At 40.4% G+C, this 17,554-nt stretch overlaps 1 protein-coding gene and 1 pseudogene across 5 annotated transcripts; both read right to left on the bottom strand.

Annotated features, from left to right (window-relative positions):
• Positions 1-5,670: 5,670 nt before the first annotated feature.
• Positions 5,671-12,244, bottom strand: LOC105019450 (leukocyte elastase inhibitor-like). Of its 5 annotated transcripts, none has more exons than XM_029116351.2 (9): positions 12,162-12,244; positions 11,318-11,553; positions 11,085-11,099; positions 10,509-10,707; positions 8,927-9,067; positions 8,111-8,228; positions 7,743-7,885; positions 7,044-7,211; positions 5,671-6,593 (listed from the first exon to the last, which is right to left on the bottom strand). In XM_029116351.2, exons 4-9 carry the CDS (start codon positions 10,674-10,676, stop codon positions 6,189-6,191), a joined length of 1,143 nt encoding a protein of 380 aa, XP_028972184.2. In that variant the 5' UTR covers positions 10,677-10,707; positions 11,085-11,099; positions 11,318-11,553; positions 12,162-12,244; the 3' UTR covers positions 5,671-6,188. The 5 variants fall into 5 exon arrangements, with proteins under 5 accessions (XP_028972184.2, XP_028972185.2, XP_010883959.2 ...); XM_029116352.2 differs by having other exon boundaries at positions 11,344-11,553; XM_010885657.4 differs by lacking the exon at positions 11,085-11,099.
• A 1,593-nt stretch (positions 12,245-13,837) lies between these two features.
• On the bottom strand, positions 13,838-14,660 carry LOC117593652 (annotated as a pseudogene).
• Positions 14,661-17,554: the final 2,894 nt, after the last annotated feature.

Raw genomic sequence — 17,554 nt, 5'->3', positions numbered from 1 at the left:
CTGTATTTTCCCACATTATTTGACACTCTATATGGATTATTTATACCGTAGTGAGTAATGCCATGTTCCACAGCACAACATCTAGTTTTCTTTCTTTTTTTTATAGGGCAATTTGCATAGACCAAACTCAGGTGCAGAGTCTTGCTCATTTCAGGCTTTAATATTGTGGTTTACATTTTTATTTATTTTAAACCTATAATTCTTCTATTATTTGCCCTTTGCATTCATTAGGGGAAAAAAATCCTATATTTACACTTCACCATCTTTAACACAATTATACACTATGCAATAGTGACATTGGACCATTTATTCTGAAGGTTTCCCCCGGGACAGAAAGTACAGGGTTTTTAATATATCTGAGGACAATTTCGATGTACATGCAAGCGGCCTATAGGTCTGCTCTGTCATAATGCGTGATCGGAATTATAGATAAATAGATCAGGGGCTATTTTTTATTTTTTTTGGTCAATTTGAGATCCGGGGCTATTTATGAAACCTCCCAGGCCTAATGACGCCACGGCACCCAAGCATGTCTGAATAATTCAATACAACTGATTAACGCCTACATCCAATCCGCATATATATATAGTTTCTGATGACTTCTGGTAGAAGAAGAAGAACACACTTTTTTCAATAAAGCTCGAGAGATAGACAAGACGATTTCGTTTAGGGTATGTTCAGTCCCTAAATATATGCAATACACCTGTGTTCTTTACACATTATTAAACATGGGCCACTTTGGTTGATAAGACATCACTTTGAGGGCCGCCACAAGACAAAATATTGCAACCTTTAGTGCAACAGTGGACACAATAGGGGCTGCACAGACAGCGAGGAAGTCGAGAGAGGAGGATATATGATGTGGCGTCAAGGCAAGGTTGGAGAAAAACCAATGTGACAAGGCTGTAATATATACAGCTCTAATGTATTTTTAATGTGTCAAATTAACAAAAACATTGTATAACCAAGAAAATAGACTACAATAATATTTACTGTGATTCATTATGAAGCTTGATGAGTGATTTCATATTTTTTGTGATTCCTAGAGCTTCTAATATACAGTGGGGAGAACAAGTATTTGATAACCTGCAAACTCAGCAATGTTTCTTACATACAAAGCATGTAGAGGTCTGTAATTTCTATCATAGGTACACTTCAACTGTGAGAGACTAAATAAATGAATGAATAAAAACAGAATGCAATGATGTGGAAGTTTCAAATTTCAATACTTTATTCAGAATACAACATAGATGACATATCAAGTTTAAACTGAGAAACTTGATTTTCCTTTAAACTTTAAGGGAAAAATAAGTTGATTTTAAATTTCATGGTATCAACACATCTCAAAAAAGTTGGGACAAGGCCATGTTTACCACTGTGTGGCATCCCCTCTTCTTTTTATATTTTTGCCATCAGAGATGCAAGCTTCTGAACTGAGCGCTGATAACAACTTTGATTTGTCTTTGTCCTCTTTAGTCCGGATGACATTGGGTCCCATTTTTCCAAAATTAACTTCAAATTCTGATTCGTCTGACCACAGAACACTTTTCCACTTTGCCAAAGTCCATTTTAAATTATCCTTGGCCCAGAGAAAACGCCTGCGCTTCTGGATCCTGTTTAGATATGGCTTCTTTTTTGACCTATAGAGATTTAGCCAGCAACGACGAATGGCACGGTGGATTGTGTTCACCGACAATGTTTTCTGGAAGTATTCCTGAGCCCATGTTGTGATTTCCATTACAGTATCATTCCTGTATGTGATGCAGTGACGTCTGAGGGCCCGAAGATCACGGGCATCCAGTATGGTTTTCCGGCCTTGACCCTTACGCACAGAGATCGTTCCAGATTCTCAGAATCGTTGGATGATATTATGCACTGTAGATGATGATAACTTCAAAGTCTTTGCAATTTTTCTCTGAGAAACTCCTTTCTGATATTGCTCCACTATTTTTCGCCGCAGCATTGGGGGAATTGGTGATCCTCTGCCCATCTTGACTTCTGAGAGACACTGCCACTCTGAGAGGCTCTTTTTATACCCAATCATGTTGCCAATTGACATAATAAGATGCAAATTGGTCCTGATGAGCTGTTCCTTATCTGTACATTTAACCTGTCCCAACTTTTTTAGAATGTGTAGCTCTCATGAAATGCAAAATGAGCCAATATTTGGCATGACATTACAAAATGTCTCACTTTCAACATTCAATATGTTATCTATATTCTATTGTGAATTAAATATAAGTTTGAGACTTATTCCATTCCTTTTCTACTCACAATTTGTACAGTGTCCCAACTTTTTTGGAATCGGGTTTGTAGTTACCTGTATAAAAGACACCTGTCCACACACTCAATCAAACAGACTCCAACCTCTCCACAATGGCCAAGACCAGAGAGCTTGGCCAGGGATAAAAGTGTAGACCTGCAAAAGGCTGGGATGGGCTACAGGACAATAGGCAAACAGCTTGGTGAGAAGGCCACAACTGTTGGCGCAATTATTCAAAAATGGAAGAAGTTCACGATGACAATCAATCCCCTTCGGTCTGGGGCTCCATGCAAGATCTCACCTCGTGGGGCAATGATCATGAGGAAGGTGAGGGATCAGCCCAGAACTACACAGCAGGACCTGGTTAATGACCTGAAGAGAGCTGGGACCACAGTCTCAAAGAAAACCATTAGTAACACACTACGCTGTCATGGATTAAAATCCTGCAGCGCACGCAAGGTCCCCTTGCTCGAGCCAGCGCATGTCCAGGCCCGTCTAAAGTTTGCCAATGACCATCTGGATGATCCAGAGAAGGAACGGGGGAAGGTCATGTGGTCTGATGAGACAAAAATAGAGCTTTTTGGTCTAAACTCCACTCACTGTATTTAGAGGAAGAAGAAGGATGAGTAAAAGAACACCATCCCAACCGTGAAGCATGGAGGTGGAAACATCATTCTTTGGGGATGCTTTTCTGCAAAGGGGACAGGACCACTGCACCGTATTGAGGGGAGGATGGATGGGGCCATGTATCGCGAGATCTTGGCCAACAACCTCCTTCCCTCAGTAAGAGCATTGAAGATGGGTTGTGGCTGGGTCTTCCAGCATGACAACGACCCGAAACACACAGCCAGGGCAACTAAGGCGCGGCTCTGTAAGAAGTATCTCAAGGTCCTGAAGTGGCCTAGCCAGTCTCCAAACCTGAACCCAATAGAAAATCTTTGCATTTCAAAGTCCATATTGCCCAGTGACAGCCCTGAAACCTGAAGGATTTGGAGAAGGTCTGTATGAAGGAGTGGGCCAAAATCCCTGCTGCAGTGTGTGCAAACCTGGTCAAGAACTACAGGAAACGTATGATCTCTGTAATTGCATAAAAAGGTTTCTGTACCAAACATTAAGTTCTGCTTTTCTGATGTATCAAATACTTATGTCATGCAATTAAATGCTAATTAAGTACTTAATCATACAATGTGATTTTCTAGATTTTTGTTTTAGATTCCGTCACTCACAGTTGAAGAGTACCTATGATAAAAATGACCGACTTCTACATGCTTTGTAAAAACCTGTAAAATCGGCAGTGTATCAAATTTTTGCTCTCCCCACTGTATATGCTAGAACAATTGTGGAGCCAATGTGTTTGGAAGCTTAGTAAAAAAAAGCAGAAACTACAGTCTGGATGCACTTAAATCCAATATAATGTCTACCAGTCCTAGATAGGCAGAGAAAGAATAAAAAACACAAGAGTAAAAACCTATATATGTTAAAAAAATAGATCAAATATGTAACATGTTAATACGTAATGAATAAATATATTACTTGTATATTTTGGTAGCTATTAGGGAGGAAATCGTAGCATGCATTAGCTGCTCAGTGGATAACAGGGCAGATTTAACATTACAATATTGATATTTTTCAAGTGTGTAGCCAGATTTTATATGAAGTATCACAGAGGGGCATCTGGTACAGCACAGGGAAGGGTGGGTTGGGGTACCACATTTGCCTAATTTTGAGCCAGGAAATACCCTGCACACAGTAAATGCTGCACATGAAAGAGCATCCAGTATCTAGTTGATTAACTGCAGTCTGCTTTTCCACAAGTCTTGATTTTCTGTCTAGCTTTCTCCTCATTGGATTGGAATGATGTATAGTATGACTATAGCCACAATAGTGTTCTGAAGTGTTCTGAATTGTGTTCATTAGCATTTTTTGCTGACAAAGAGTATACTATTATTTTATTAATAAAGTGAATTATATTTAACCATATATATGATTATATATTTATTATTATTATTATTCAATATTTAAGGGTCAATTCAGAATCATGCTGACAAAATACCTTTATGTAGCTCACCATAAAACACTAATTACATTCAGAAATGACGGTTATAGTAACAGTAGTGCTCTGTCAAAAAGACAGGAGAAAGGTGTGAGAATAGTACTCAGCCAATTATAGTAATTGTAGAAGCATGTGTCCCATGTTGGACATTCTCCATCAATTCTGTTCAAAGAATGATTGTGCGCTTTGTTGAGAAGAACACAGGAGAGCATTAAATCCAATTCTACCACCAACCGTCCAAATAAAAAGTGAAGCTGATTAGTCAAATACAGTCAGACAATGTTTGTGAATTTGGAATCAATATTTAGTTTTCATTTTTATGGGGTGGTGACGAGGGGCAGAGCTTAGCTTTCACTCCCTAGGTTGTGAGGCATAACCGCCATCTCCCCCATGAAGTGAAACAATAAAAAAAAAACATTGACCTATTAGGAATTAATCTTTGTTTGTGGGAAACATATTGACAAGAACACCAAGCAACGCCCTCAGGACATCACTCACCTGATGGTAATGTTAATCAGGTAGACCAGGGGTGTCCAAACAGTTCCACGGAGGGCCGAATGTCTGCAGGTTTTTGGTTTTTCCAATAAATTGGTTCTCAGTTCAGACCTAAACAACCAGGTGAAGGTAGAAACTAACCAATTAGTAACCTAATTAGTCAATCAAGTACAAGGAGAGAGTGAAAACCTGCAGACACATGGCCCTCCGTGGAACTGTTTGGACACCCCTGAGCTAGATGGTTGTCCCACTCGTCTAGACAATGGGTTAACATTAGGGGTGTGACGGTACACCTATCCATATAGTACAGTTTGGTACAGGACATTCAGTTTCGGTACACGTTGTGATCCGAATGAAGAGTCTAGTTTTAACCACACACGTTAATTTTCTGTGTGCGAAACTAACTCAGAGTTTCTCCCCGGATACGGATCTTGGAGCCGTAACTAAGCAACTGAAGTAACCTAGAACATGTATCACAGCCTCGTAAATAAAAATGGCGAACATAAACGTCAAGCCAGAGGTTGAGGACCCTCCTGTATCCTTCAGGAATCCCGTTTGGGAAAGTTTAGGCTATCCATTTAAGGGTAGGATTTATTCAGTAAAAAAAACTTTTGTCCCCTATAAACATGTTGTGTAAGCTGATGAGGCCCTCAAAGAGTAGTTTAGCAACACAGACAATTCAATGCCAGTGAAATGTCAATTTATATAGTTTCGAACCTGCCACTACTTTCCAGACAATTCTGTTACAGCAATCCTGTTCCAGCCAATTGGCTTCTGCGAGGCGGCTTTCCTCCCTGGTTTATTTTGTGAACACGCATTTTACCTGGATAATATATACAGCATAAGTACAGGAGTGATGTTTTCTTACTGTAAGAAACTATAATGGCAGCTAGAGACCAGGATGACAAACTGCCAATTCCTCCCATGTCTACCACAGCATACATTAGGAAAACTGCAAAGAAGCAAAATAGACTAGCTCTCTATAACTAGCAACCAGGAACCCTAAGCAAACGTTATCAAGGCTAACAATAACATTGAACTTTGGAACAGGTAATTCTATTTTTCATATTATTTTTCATTCTCTATCAAGCATTGGTGGGGAAACGCTTTCTGACCTGTGAGTATTTGCAAATACTCACACTAGGTATGAAAAAATCATACCTAGTGCAGCTTTAACTAGAGTGGCAATAGGCAAAGTTTATAACTTCTATAAACAATTTATAAAAATGTAAAGAACTTTTATGTTTTCCACCGTTCCAAAATCGTACTTTTGCGTACCGTTACACCCTTAGCTAACAAGTGGCATATTAATATAGTTGCTGTAATTAATTACTTCAGTACCCTTCAGTACCTTCCACATTAATGTTCAAAAAATGTCTAAGGGGAAGAGTAGCGGCCGGAGAACAGAATGCTCTGGGTGGGGTTGTGGCGGATGAAGAAGAGGAAGGGGTGGTCGGCAATGAACGGGGGTATTTTCAGGGCACAGTTCTGCGCCATGATAGCGGCCGTAGCAGCTGCTGCCTCTGTGCCCTCCTCATTGACCTCCACAAAGGCCTTGTGCACCACCTTGGACAGAACTAGGTCGTTGTTTGGTGACATGCCCGAGAAGTCACTCCTAGAGTTGTCGAAGGCATCTATCATGCCCATGCTGCCCAGAGTCTCCTTCAGGTCCAGGCTCTCTTCCAGCTTGAACTTGGGAAGTCCCACCTCAACCTCCACTGTGTTCATGTAGTCAGGCCTGGTCCATTGCACAAAGTTCTCATAAGTCAGTTGTTTCTCCAGCTGTGCCGAGAAAGACACATCGCTACTCTTTAGTCTTACTTGGAAGGTTGACCATGAAGCAATCCATATTATTGGTTTGTAAAAATCATAGCTATATTCAAAGATCAATACATCAGGCTATAGACACAATCAAACAAATTTTAGTCAGTCTGATTTCAGAGTGAGCAAACCCTTTAACCAAAAATGAAATCACTTGGCTCAGTGATGCTGGATCACCCAAAGCTTCTGCCTCTTGTACACATGTATTTCTTCAATCCAGCTGACTGATATTACAGAAAACCCTCTCCAACTTCCCCCCTTTCTCCCCTCTCAATAGAATATATACTGACCAAAAACCTTTTGTACAATGTTGTTCACTCTGACAATGTTTCTACTGAATGCCATGCAGTTACCTGTGTACAATAGACAACATTCATCCTGTTTATAAGTGAGTGTAAAAGAGAGTCCTACCTCCTCCAGACCAGTGGTGTCGTCCTCAATGTCTTTAGGAAGCATGATAAGCATGCTCAGCTGGTTCCCTTCGTAGGGCATCTCCAGAACAAGGGACCTGGCCTCATAGATCATCATTATGGGGAACTCTGCCTTCTGGTACATCATTTTTACTGGCTTACTGTCATTCTGCACCCAAGAAAGTAGAAGGTGGTCATTTACTGAAGCACCTGTAAACAAGTGGGCGTTCACGTTTTGTTATCACTGCTGGGCCGCAGTCATATGCAGTCCAGGCGATGGCTGCTGTAAAAAAGAAGTGATTACCACAACCTTGAGTGAACAGTGTTTTTTCTACAATTGGTTACATGGGTTAAGTATGTTTTTACCTTGCTAACTCTGTAATTTTAGTAAAATATACTTAAATAAGATACCATATTAACAATGCAGTCAATCCTCAGTGAAAACCAAGTTGCAAATGTAACAGGAACTTACATTGTATTATAATATAGGGGATGACAGACTGACTAGAGTAAAGGTTTTATGAAAAAGATGAATTCATTAAGTGGTTCAGTAAAAGTCTGCTATTTCCTTTGTAGTTGTCTAAAGACTCTCAGTAATTTAAACATTCATTGTGAACACAACAGAAATACAACTTCAGAAAAAGCCACTTCCCAGATCATGTCCGAACTGTCAAGTGTCAAGTTTGTTGAGAAACATTACTTTATTAAGTCTGAAGTTGGCATCTCTGGTCCTGGTCTCACTGAACTTCTTCTCCCAATTGCCCTTGAAGTAAATGGCGTTTACCAAGGCTAGTCTGGTTATTTGGTCAACAATCCCCTTTGGCAACACGTCCTTGATTTTCTCTGTGAAATACAGTGACCACAGAAATGAGGTTTAGTAACAAAAATCAAGTAGATTCATCATCAAAATGGATGTCAACAATTCCTTCTTCATGTAATCCCTTTAATTTATATATAAAATGTGAGAATATTTACCAGTAAACTTTTTGGTGAAGAATTACCATGAATACATATATAATATTAACGCAACTGTGCACATGACAGATCTACTAGCATCAAGTCGGTCACCTGCGGTCTGCTTCTCCACCCAGGTGTTGATGTTCTGTCTAACAGTCTCTGCATTGGACTTGAAGTCTACAGCCTCCAACTCTGCATTGTAGTGTTTTTTGGTGTTGTGGAGGAAAGTCTGTCACATTAACCAGAGACAATAGTGTTAACAGTAAATATCTTAGCTTTATCAACCCTTAAGGACTCATAATAAAAGTGTATAGTCAACAATGATTTTCAGAATTAGAATTGTCTTTATGTATATAAAAGAAAATATACAGACCCTCATTGAAAATGTCACTTTTGTTTGTGTAATGGCTGATATCAAAACCAATCATGCCAGACCTTTTATACCTTTAATAACATCTTATCACCAAAACATTTTATGTAAAAAAAAAAAAACAAGTTGATAATGAAATAATAAAATGATAATGAAAATAATAAAACAATTTTACAACTGAATGCCTTGATGGCCTAAGTTTGAAGATTTATTTGTTGTGTACTGCAGAGATATCCATGCTGATCAGGTGATGGACATGGCATTGTGTTGTACATGGCACTACAGACATGAATCAAACACTGTGAAGACATTCAGTGAGAAGTGTAGGCAAGGTGCCACCACTGTGACACTGCAAAGATCAGGATGTCCCTCCAAAGTTGACAGGTCAAGAAAAAGGCTCATCAGGGAGGCTACCAAGATACCAATGGCGACCTCAGTAAAACTATTTACTACATTTTCACTAACAGTAAAACTGTAAATTCAGATTAAAATTGAGTAAAACTATGTAATTTCAGATTCCATTTACTCCACCCACCATGTAAAGGAAACAGATTTACCTTTACAAACTGGTAAGACTGTTCTCCATACAGGCGATTGGCTATCCTTAGTTCGTACAGGGTTCCTTCCTTGTTCAGTTCACTCATGAGTTTACTAAAGCCAACATGGACATCATCCTTGGTTTTGTGGAGGTGCAGGGACTACAGAAAGAAAACGGATAACTTTTATATGTCACAATTGAAGTCCAGTTAAAAACAGAAGTACTCTCCTCACACATGATAACAGACGCAAAAACAAATATTACACCAATACCATATCAGATACAGAGTTGAAATTAAAGTAGGAGTTTGAATCCCAATACTACACTTAATATACATCAAAGAATACTCAAAATGACTAGTTAATATTTTTAGCTGCAAACTGCGGCACGTATTCAGTGAAGGTCATTGCATCAGTATTACACTATAGTGACTCCCTAAAACATTGCAGACATCTTCTAGAAAAAAATATGTAAATATACCAATCTGTATATAGAGACCTTTATAATAGCAAGGACATGATTTCCACTAGTGATTGTATGGCCTGCTTATAGTTTGTAATTTATGACTCTCTGACAGAGGGGGAAAAAACTTGTTTTGGCTTGCTGAGAGACAGTTTGAGCTGGAAACATTTGAATTGTTTTTATATGTATGTATTATTCATTTCAAATTACTAAAAGTGGACTTCCAGGGTGCCACCAGGTGGTGCTGTACAGAGGTCTCAAAAGTGTGTGTGTGTGTGTGTGTGTGTGTGTGTGTCTGGAGAACCCTTCAAAACTTCTATGACAGAAGAATCATTGGCACTGATAGGCAAACAAATGGATCAAGGCATATTTGTTCAGTGAGGAGTGCTCAAAAGTTAAGCATTAATTGCTGTCAAACTCTTTACATTGGTGATTTTTCATTGTATGCTACACATTCAGTTCACACAAAGAAGCTTTTGATTCTAGAAAAACATTCCATGGTTATTAAAAAGGCATTCTCTGGCTAACAGCTAAAATAATATTGTACCAATTAGCCTAAGAACATTCTGTGTTTTATTTTATTTTGTCAGGGCCTATCTCATCCATGACAATGTAACTATTTATCTGGCATGAATACTTGCTATAAAGTAAGGTATAAGGGTGGAGCCTGGAGCCTGATAAGAGATATTACTAAAGAATTTAGACACACCTTTATAACTCCCCATGTTGACACAGAAAGGCTGTCCTCAAAACCTTAACTGAGCCAGAACACATCATCTGCTGATGACAGTGAATACTTCTGTGGACAGGCTACCCACGTCAACCACACATTGAGATTTAAAAAAAATTGCAGATGCTCTTATGTAGAGTGACTTACACCAGTTCCTGTTCATCCCAGAAATCTCTTCTCAAAAAAAGACTCTCAAGGAAAAGAACTGCATAGTTACTACATTATCTGTTCTGTGTCCATACTGAACATTGGGGAGGGGAAAACCTCTTCCCTTCCTTATAGCTATAGCTTAATCATTTCAATACCATGTGCTGTATGAACACTGAGCACAACAATGTATAGCTGGATGTGAAGGGTAAGATGATTGTATGTTGTTTCCAAAGAACCCCTGAAAATGAGTCACACTCACCTCTGACATCTGGGTCACGGTGTTACCCCTGGCCCCCAGAGACACCATGGCCAGAGCAGAGGAGATGCTGAGGGGGGAGTAGAAGACATTGCCCGTTTTGTTTTTCTCTGTGATCTTCTTGAACAGGTCCAGGGAGAACTCGTTGTTGGCCACAGACACTGATTCCATTGGAAATGGTAGGCGTTGTGGACAGGCAGAGCTTTAGAGGAAAGTTCAAGCTTGTTTATAAGTTGCTCATAAGAAGATGTCAAATGTGCATACAGCTTTCAGGTATTCCTCTGCAAACTGTCATAAACAAGTCTACTTGACCAAATAACATTGGCATTACCTAAATTATTTTTAGCCATTACTGACTTAAAAAGCCAAAAGCAATTATTATCTGACAATGAATTTCCATAATGTCACCAGTGTGAGTTCTGCATGTTTGATCACTCAGTTGTTGATAATGATTGATGATTACCACATTTGCATTTTTATTTTGAGCCCCCACCCCCAAAAAAATATTCTGATCCTAGACCAGGAGAAATACAGTACAACTGTAAAATGTTTCTAAACACTAATTTTAGTTTGCCTTACCTTCTAAGGACAAAGCTAGGGAAATGTTTCAGGGTAGAAGAGAACAGAATACAATAAAGAATAAATAATACAGAGTAGCTCTAATGACTGAGAAGGTAAGTCTCTTGTCTAGCTAGGTAAATATCAATATCCTTCAGAATGTATTGTGGTGCAGGTTCAATAGCCAAGCAAACAAATATTTTGTTTAATTAATCATTCACAATTTTTAAATAAGTAACTTATCATGACTTCACCTGAAAGCTGTCACAGTGTATCTCACCAATCAATGGTTATTGTCCAATTCAGGTCTTCCTTTCTCCAAATAGGTGTCTTCAGTAGGTAGTGTTTGAATTACAACACTGCACTGCCCTCGAAACGTTCTCAATCGATCTTGGCTATCAGAAAACTGTTTATAATTCCTTAGCTACGGTTTGGGTGTTGGAATGCTGATATACTTTGTAATCAGGAACAAGTCACTGCAAGGTGAGACCTGTTGGCAGAAAACCAAACCTGTTGGCAGCTACCTCATTGAATGAACCCATGTGTGCCTGCCGACTCGTGCTTTCACCTTTTGTCATTAGCTATAACCAGTAATCAAAACCATCTAAATTCCCACTGCTGTTCAAATAAAATAGGATGGGCTGTGTTTCTTTATTTCCATAAACCCAAGTCCTTCCTCAGTTAATTCATCTAATTAAAGATTTATTCTAGGATTTTAGGACAGGGGTTGTAAAAGTGGTGCTTTTGAGCAAAACCGGTCCTTGAAAATGCACTACGCCACGTTTGCGCAAGCCTCATACAGTCATACTAATCTTGCGAGCTCACAGTGGCCCTCATTTATCATTCTTGCGTAGAAACGGGCGTTTATGTTGGCGTAAAATTTGGCTATTTTGGTCATTAAAAACCTTTATTAGTGAACGCATTTATTGCTAATTGTAAAGCTTCTTGGAGAGTCTGTTTACGGTAACCCTAATTTTATGAATCTTTCTTGAATGTTTTTGTGGATAGCTGCATTTGATTTCTCAAATATCTACTTAATGTGTACAAGGCACACAGACGGCAATAGTAATCCATAACAGACATGCTACATAAACATACCTGCCAGTATTGCTGTTTACTCAGAATGGCCCTCATTTATCAAAAGTGCGTACACCAAATTTCCAGCGTACACCCAAAACCACGGTGACTTTGAGCTTTATCAATATGGACGTTGGCGTACCGCACTCTCAAATCCTACGCCAGCTCAGGAGGTGGTGTACGCACGTTTTGAGTTAGTGCGGAAATGCGCAGGGAAAAAAATCCTAACGCACTGACTATCCAGACCAAGATGGAAGATTCAAAAAATATTTTGTTTCATGCAGAAGTCCCAGACTGCATCTTTAAGAACCTTAAGTAAAACAACACAAAGTGAGTTCTGGTTTTTATCACTAATATCACTTCATGTTTCTGGGAACCTTTTTTTTTGTTATTTGTCTGATACCAACTTATCAGTTTTAATCACAGGAAAACTACAAAACAGATTTTTAAACTACAATAAAGATTTGTAATCTTCCCTCTCAAGGTGAATAGATTCTCAAAAAAATGTAAAACTCAAACTATGAAAGACTGTGTAAAAAAACTTTTAATCAGTACTACTTGATCTCTAAAAATAAAAACATTAGTCCCTCAATTTTTTAAATCTATTGCCTAAACTTCTTTTATGAATTCCCTCCATGTTTTATATGAATTCCCAGCATTTTTTATTGATTTTGTCAGATTTCATGTGTTGGAGAGGTATTTGAAGTGAGATTGATTATTTATTTTCTAGTCTTTTAGAGGAACATTGATATGTTAAGAAATTCAGTGTATGTTTGCATACACTTCAAACAAACATAAATACCTCACCAGATATGCAACACTGGTTTTCTTCACTGGACACAAACCCATTTAAACACATTAGTCAGTTGGCTACTGAGCAATATCATCTTGGAATGCTATTCAACAAAAGGTTACTTAAGCAAGTTCCACAACAAAAAATTAAGAAAAAGAACATTTTCAATTTTCATTTTCAATTTAATTTCAGTAGCATCAGATCTATAACTGGTCTGTACTTTAATTTGTTTGAGGTTATGTGTGTATCCAGGCGCTGTAGCTGTTGATGGTGCAATTGCAAATAGGAATTCTAAACAAACAAAATCTGCCGATTGAAGTAAATGTTCTTATTGTGAGTGTGACCGCAAGCCCTGCCCACACCCATCGAAGGCCCACTACATGTCATCAAGCCTGACAATTAGGTATTCATCAAAGACTGCAAGAGAAAGCAGTGGAACAGGCCACGCTAGCTGGGTCCATACCAGGTACAACTAGTCGCATGTTGTGGTAGCTTGGGAGAGGAACCTGGGTCCACGCACTGCAGGAAGGCACCATCGTTTTACGATACGGCGGAAGAATAGGTAAACTGAAGGGCTAACCTAAGGGCTGCATGAGTCGGGCGCTAGTAACTTTTGGCCCCAACACATCCTGCGACACATCCTCCATGGAAACCCTTCAGGAGGATCACAGGAATGAGGTGCACCATCGGATGTCTAATGGCTTTAAGTATTATCCTTGTTGTACCATTAGTGTGGACCTTTGACCCACACTTTGATGGTTATGGTAAAATTGTAAATGTAATCTGAGTTAACTGTATTCTACTTCAATCAGGTATTGAAACGTTCCAAGCCCAAACTGAAGTGGAATTCAGATCATTTCCATGATAAAGATGCACAGTCGAATCTGCAGCGTATGTACGGGAATTAGAAAAAACGGGATGTGGGCGTTCTCAGGGCACAGCGCATCATCATAAACGGACCCGTAGAAGCTGCTGCCTCTGTGCCCTCTTCACACAAAGGCCTTGTGCACCACCTTGGACAGAACCAGGTCGTTGTTGGACGACATGCCTGAGAAGTCACTCTTGGTTTTGTCGAAGGCGTCTATCATGCCCATGCTGACCAGCATCTCCCCAAATTCCAGGTTCTCCTCCAGCTTGAACTTGGGCAGGCCCACCTGAACCTCCTCCATTTTCATCTCGTCAGACTTGGTCCACTCCACAAAGTTCTCGTAGGTCAGCTGCCACTCCAACTGTGTTGAGGAAGACATGGCATTATTAAGTAGTCTAACTTATGTTGAATAATAAGGCATATATATCGAATCAGGATTTAAACTCTGTTAAACTGGTAACTAAGCTCCAAATGTCCAGCAGATGTCAATGTAGAGTAAAGGTTTAGAGCATTTTAAAAAGACAGGACAAATGTTTTTCTTATTGTTTCGCAATGCCTTGTTCTGCCCATCACAAGTAACGGCTACTCACCAATGAGTGGTATAGGTCCAGTTCAGGATGTCCTTTCTTCAGACAGGTTTTTTGAAAGTTGGCAGCGAGTTTGTTTATGCCTAATTCTGTGTGCGTCGTTGCAAACAAACCACCCAAATTAGATGTGTTCTCATCATTCTTTTGTTTATAAGCGTTAATCTTAAATCCCAGACATGCAGCATCTTAAGGAGACTCAAGTGGTACTCTTTTTATGTACATAGTTACCTACCCTGGTCTGTGGACCTCAGCATAGCCTGGCATCCACTGGAAACAGCCTGCACCCTCCAGTACCGTCTTTACCATACCTGCCTAATAAGAAAACAGATTACTGTTGTCACTTTAAAATTGGGCAACAATGTACAGAACATGCTGTTATTTAAAAATGGTTCATGGTATTAAAGAACACTGACTGCAATTTAGCCCCATAACAATTGTAGCTTGAACAAACCTGTTTGCTTTGTCTTGCCAGTCTGATCTCTTTGACAGATGACAGTAGAAGTTGGTCAAACTAATAGAAATTCCCATTGTTTCCCAGTAACAGATGAGGCCATGTGCCATGTTTATAATCAAGCTCAATGGAACATCTTCATGGGTAGTATATTTTATTCTGGATTAGCCTTCATCTGTGTACGGTATTATGGGCCAGTGATGACTACTAATTAAATTGACATTTTAGAGGGGAGTGTGAGATGTCACCCTGATAAAAGCTTTTATACTAATCCAAGGCCAGTTTATGATGTTCATTTTATTTTGACCATTACAAAAAGAGCTAATGTGTAGAACTGCAATGAATGAAGCCTTTAAATGCAGATTGTATTCACAAATATTCTGTAAATTGAATAGGAGGCATTTTAGAGAACAGTCAGAAGGTGGCAGCCTTTAGCTAATTACAGTAGTATTTTATGTTACCTTTACTTACACCGGGAGTCAAACATAGAGAAAGATAGAAGCCCAATATGACAAAACTGACGTTTAGTACTGGCATCGCCATTTATGGCAACCTCCATTTTAAAGTAATCAACCGAATGGGATTTCGAACATAATCTTTCCAGATATCCCTGACTTCGTTGGCTGGTTTTTCCTAATGTACCATTTGTATTGCTATTTAACCAAATCACCAATAGCAATAAAGATGAAAGTTGACTGCATCCAGTTGATAACATTCAAATGGTGAATGCATTTGTAATTAGAAATGTACATGGATGTGTCTTCTAACCTTCTCTATGGATTGTCCCCAAATACCCCACACAATCAAGATTTTTTGTTGCTGTTAATGTACAAAAGTGTATACAAGCAAGGGTGTGTTGAACTTTGGTCATTGGTTTCTGACCGCTGACTTGAGTGGCCCCTGACTGCGCTATGTGTGTGTGTGTGCGTGCATGCTTGTGCGTGACTAAGTCAGCTGTGAGTTTTGCATGCCCGAGTCATGAATCATACTATTGCACTCAGTGCCCTCTCCAGCGCTCCCTACAACTCCACATCCATCAGAGGAGCCAACCCTATCCCACACCCATCTAACGTTACAGTCCAATACATCTGCAATGCTGTTGCATTTTGCCGCCTTGCCCAGTTGAACCTCCTCAAAAATGCACCACACACCCTCCAATGAAAGGGGAAACGCCTCTCCTCTTCTTTCGATCTACGCTGTTTACCTGGAAATCAGACTTCTCTTTAAGCGCAGGCACGTTTGCACCACGTTTGCCTAGGTTGCTTGTGTGACTGGCCTCAGATTTGATGATATCATCCCAAGGTCCCTGCTTGTCAAGACCTACATCAGTGATGGGCAGTTGGGTAGAGCTGGTGGCCGTGACCAATTGGAGCCAATGGTGTTGTAGGGAGTAATGACGGCTTAGGTGGGCTTGGCCAATCAGAGCCAGTTGTGTCTTGGGGGTAATCACAGGAGTGGTAGTGGTGGGCGTGATTGGTCGAAGCCAATGGTGTTGTAGGGTGTAATGACAGGAGAGGTTGGCTTGGCCAATCAGAGCCAATGGATTTCCAGGGGTAAGAATGAGTGGCTGCTAACGGGTCATGGATTATGTCTCATTGGTCTGTGCTGATCAGCCTCTCCCGCCTCCCCCTCTATAACAGTTGTCAGTGCCGATCAACGGTTTCAGTTTGCTCCGTTGTCGCCCTGAGCCGCACGCCCCCATTGTCCTGCATGACAGCCCCCGTCAGTACAGATGGCGTGCTGCTGACTCTCCTGCGTGCTGTGGCCAAGATTAAACATTGAAACGCAACTTCCCTACACCGAGTGTTTTCAATCATATATCTGCGAAAGGGAAATATGTGTGCCCGAGTGCCTTTTATGTCATTGAATGCTTCGCTGAGTGACATGGATGCTATTGTCGCAGAGAGTGATGTAACCCAGCTGCCGCAGCCTGAGGGACTGCTGATGTAACCCAACTGCTTTTTTGTCAGGGACAGCTAGCTAATGGCGATCCTGCACACTTCCTGTACGCGAGACCATAGAACGCTAATTCATGACATGAGCGGGGTCAGGGTTGTCAGTTCTGGCTAGGGTGGTCGGGTTTGGCAAAACATAGGGGACACGGCAACGCGGATGGAGTAGGGGGAAGTTGTGGATTGACGCTGGTCTGGGGTCAGTTTTTCCAAGATCACCAGTTGTTGCTATGGTTTGGATTTGAGGGAGAGAATGTTATCCAGAGCATGCTACCGGGTTCAGCGTGTTGTTGGGGAACTTTTGGGTATTGTGAAAACTCCTGTGAGCATGGAAACTGAGTAACTACGGTAATGTTCTCTGGATCAGAATGTTTGCTAAATGACTCTAATCTGAACGTAACCCATTCATTGATCGTCCTGCCTTCAGTCTCTGAAGGGGCCTCTGTGTGTTATGTTTTCACCTCCAGTCGACGTCTGGAACTTTGAACACAACCTGTCGTAGTGTTGTTTCTGTTGTGGTTTTACAGACAAATTGCCAACACATAAAAACCCTGGATGCACTTATAGCCCGTTTTCACTGTGACTTAAATATGGCCCCCCTTTTCAGCCTCCCCGCTGTCTTAAAGTGGTTCTGTCCACCTCAACCGTGGCACAGCGGGCTGCAGCGAATTATATATGGTGTGTGTGTGTGTGTGTGGGGGGGGGGGGGGGGGGGGGGGGATTTACCTGAGAAGGGCACAGGACTCACTGTGAAGGTCTGGAC

Source organism: Esox lucius, chromosome 21 (assembly GCF_011004845.1).
Source record: "Esox lucius isolate fEsoLuc1 chromosome 21, fEsoLuc1.pri, whole genome shotgun sequence".
NCBI lineage: Eukaryota > Metazoa > Chordata > Actinopteri > Esociformes > Esocidae > Esox > Esox lucius.
This window is presented reverse-complemented; position numbering and strand designations above follow the sequence as displayed.

What these genes read in the sequence shown, in the direction of transcription:
- LOC105019450 (XM_029116351.2), bottom strand. Translation starts at nt 10,676, where the DNA reads ATGGAATCAGTGTCTGTGGCCAACAACGAGTTCTCCCTGGACCTGTTC. An exon ending in CCGTGACCCAGATGTCAGAG is followed by an intron (nt 9,068 to 10,508) that starts GTGAGTGTGACT and finishes TTCTTTCTGTAG; the next exon opens with TCCCTGCACCTCCACAAAAC. An exon ending in GGTGGAGAAGCAGACCGCAG is followed by an intron (nt 7,886 to 8,110) that starts GTGACCGACTTG and finishes TGTATTTCACAG; the next exon opens with AGAAAATCAAGGACGTGTTG.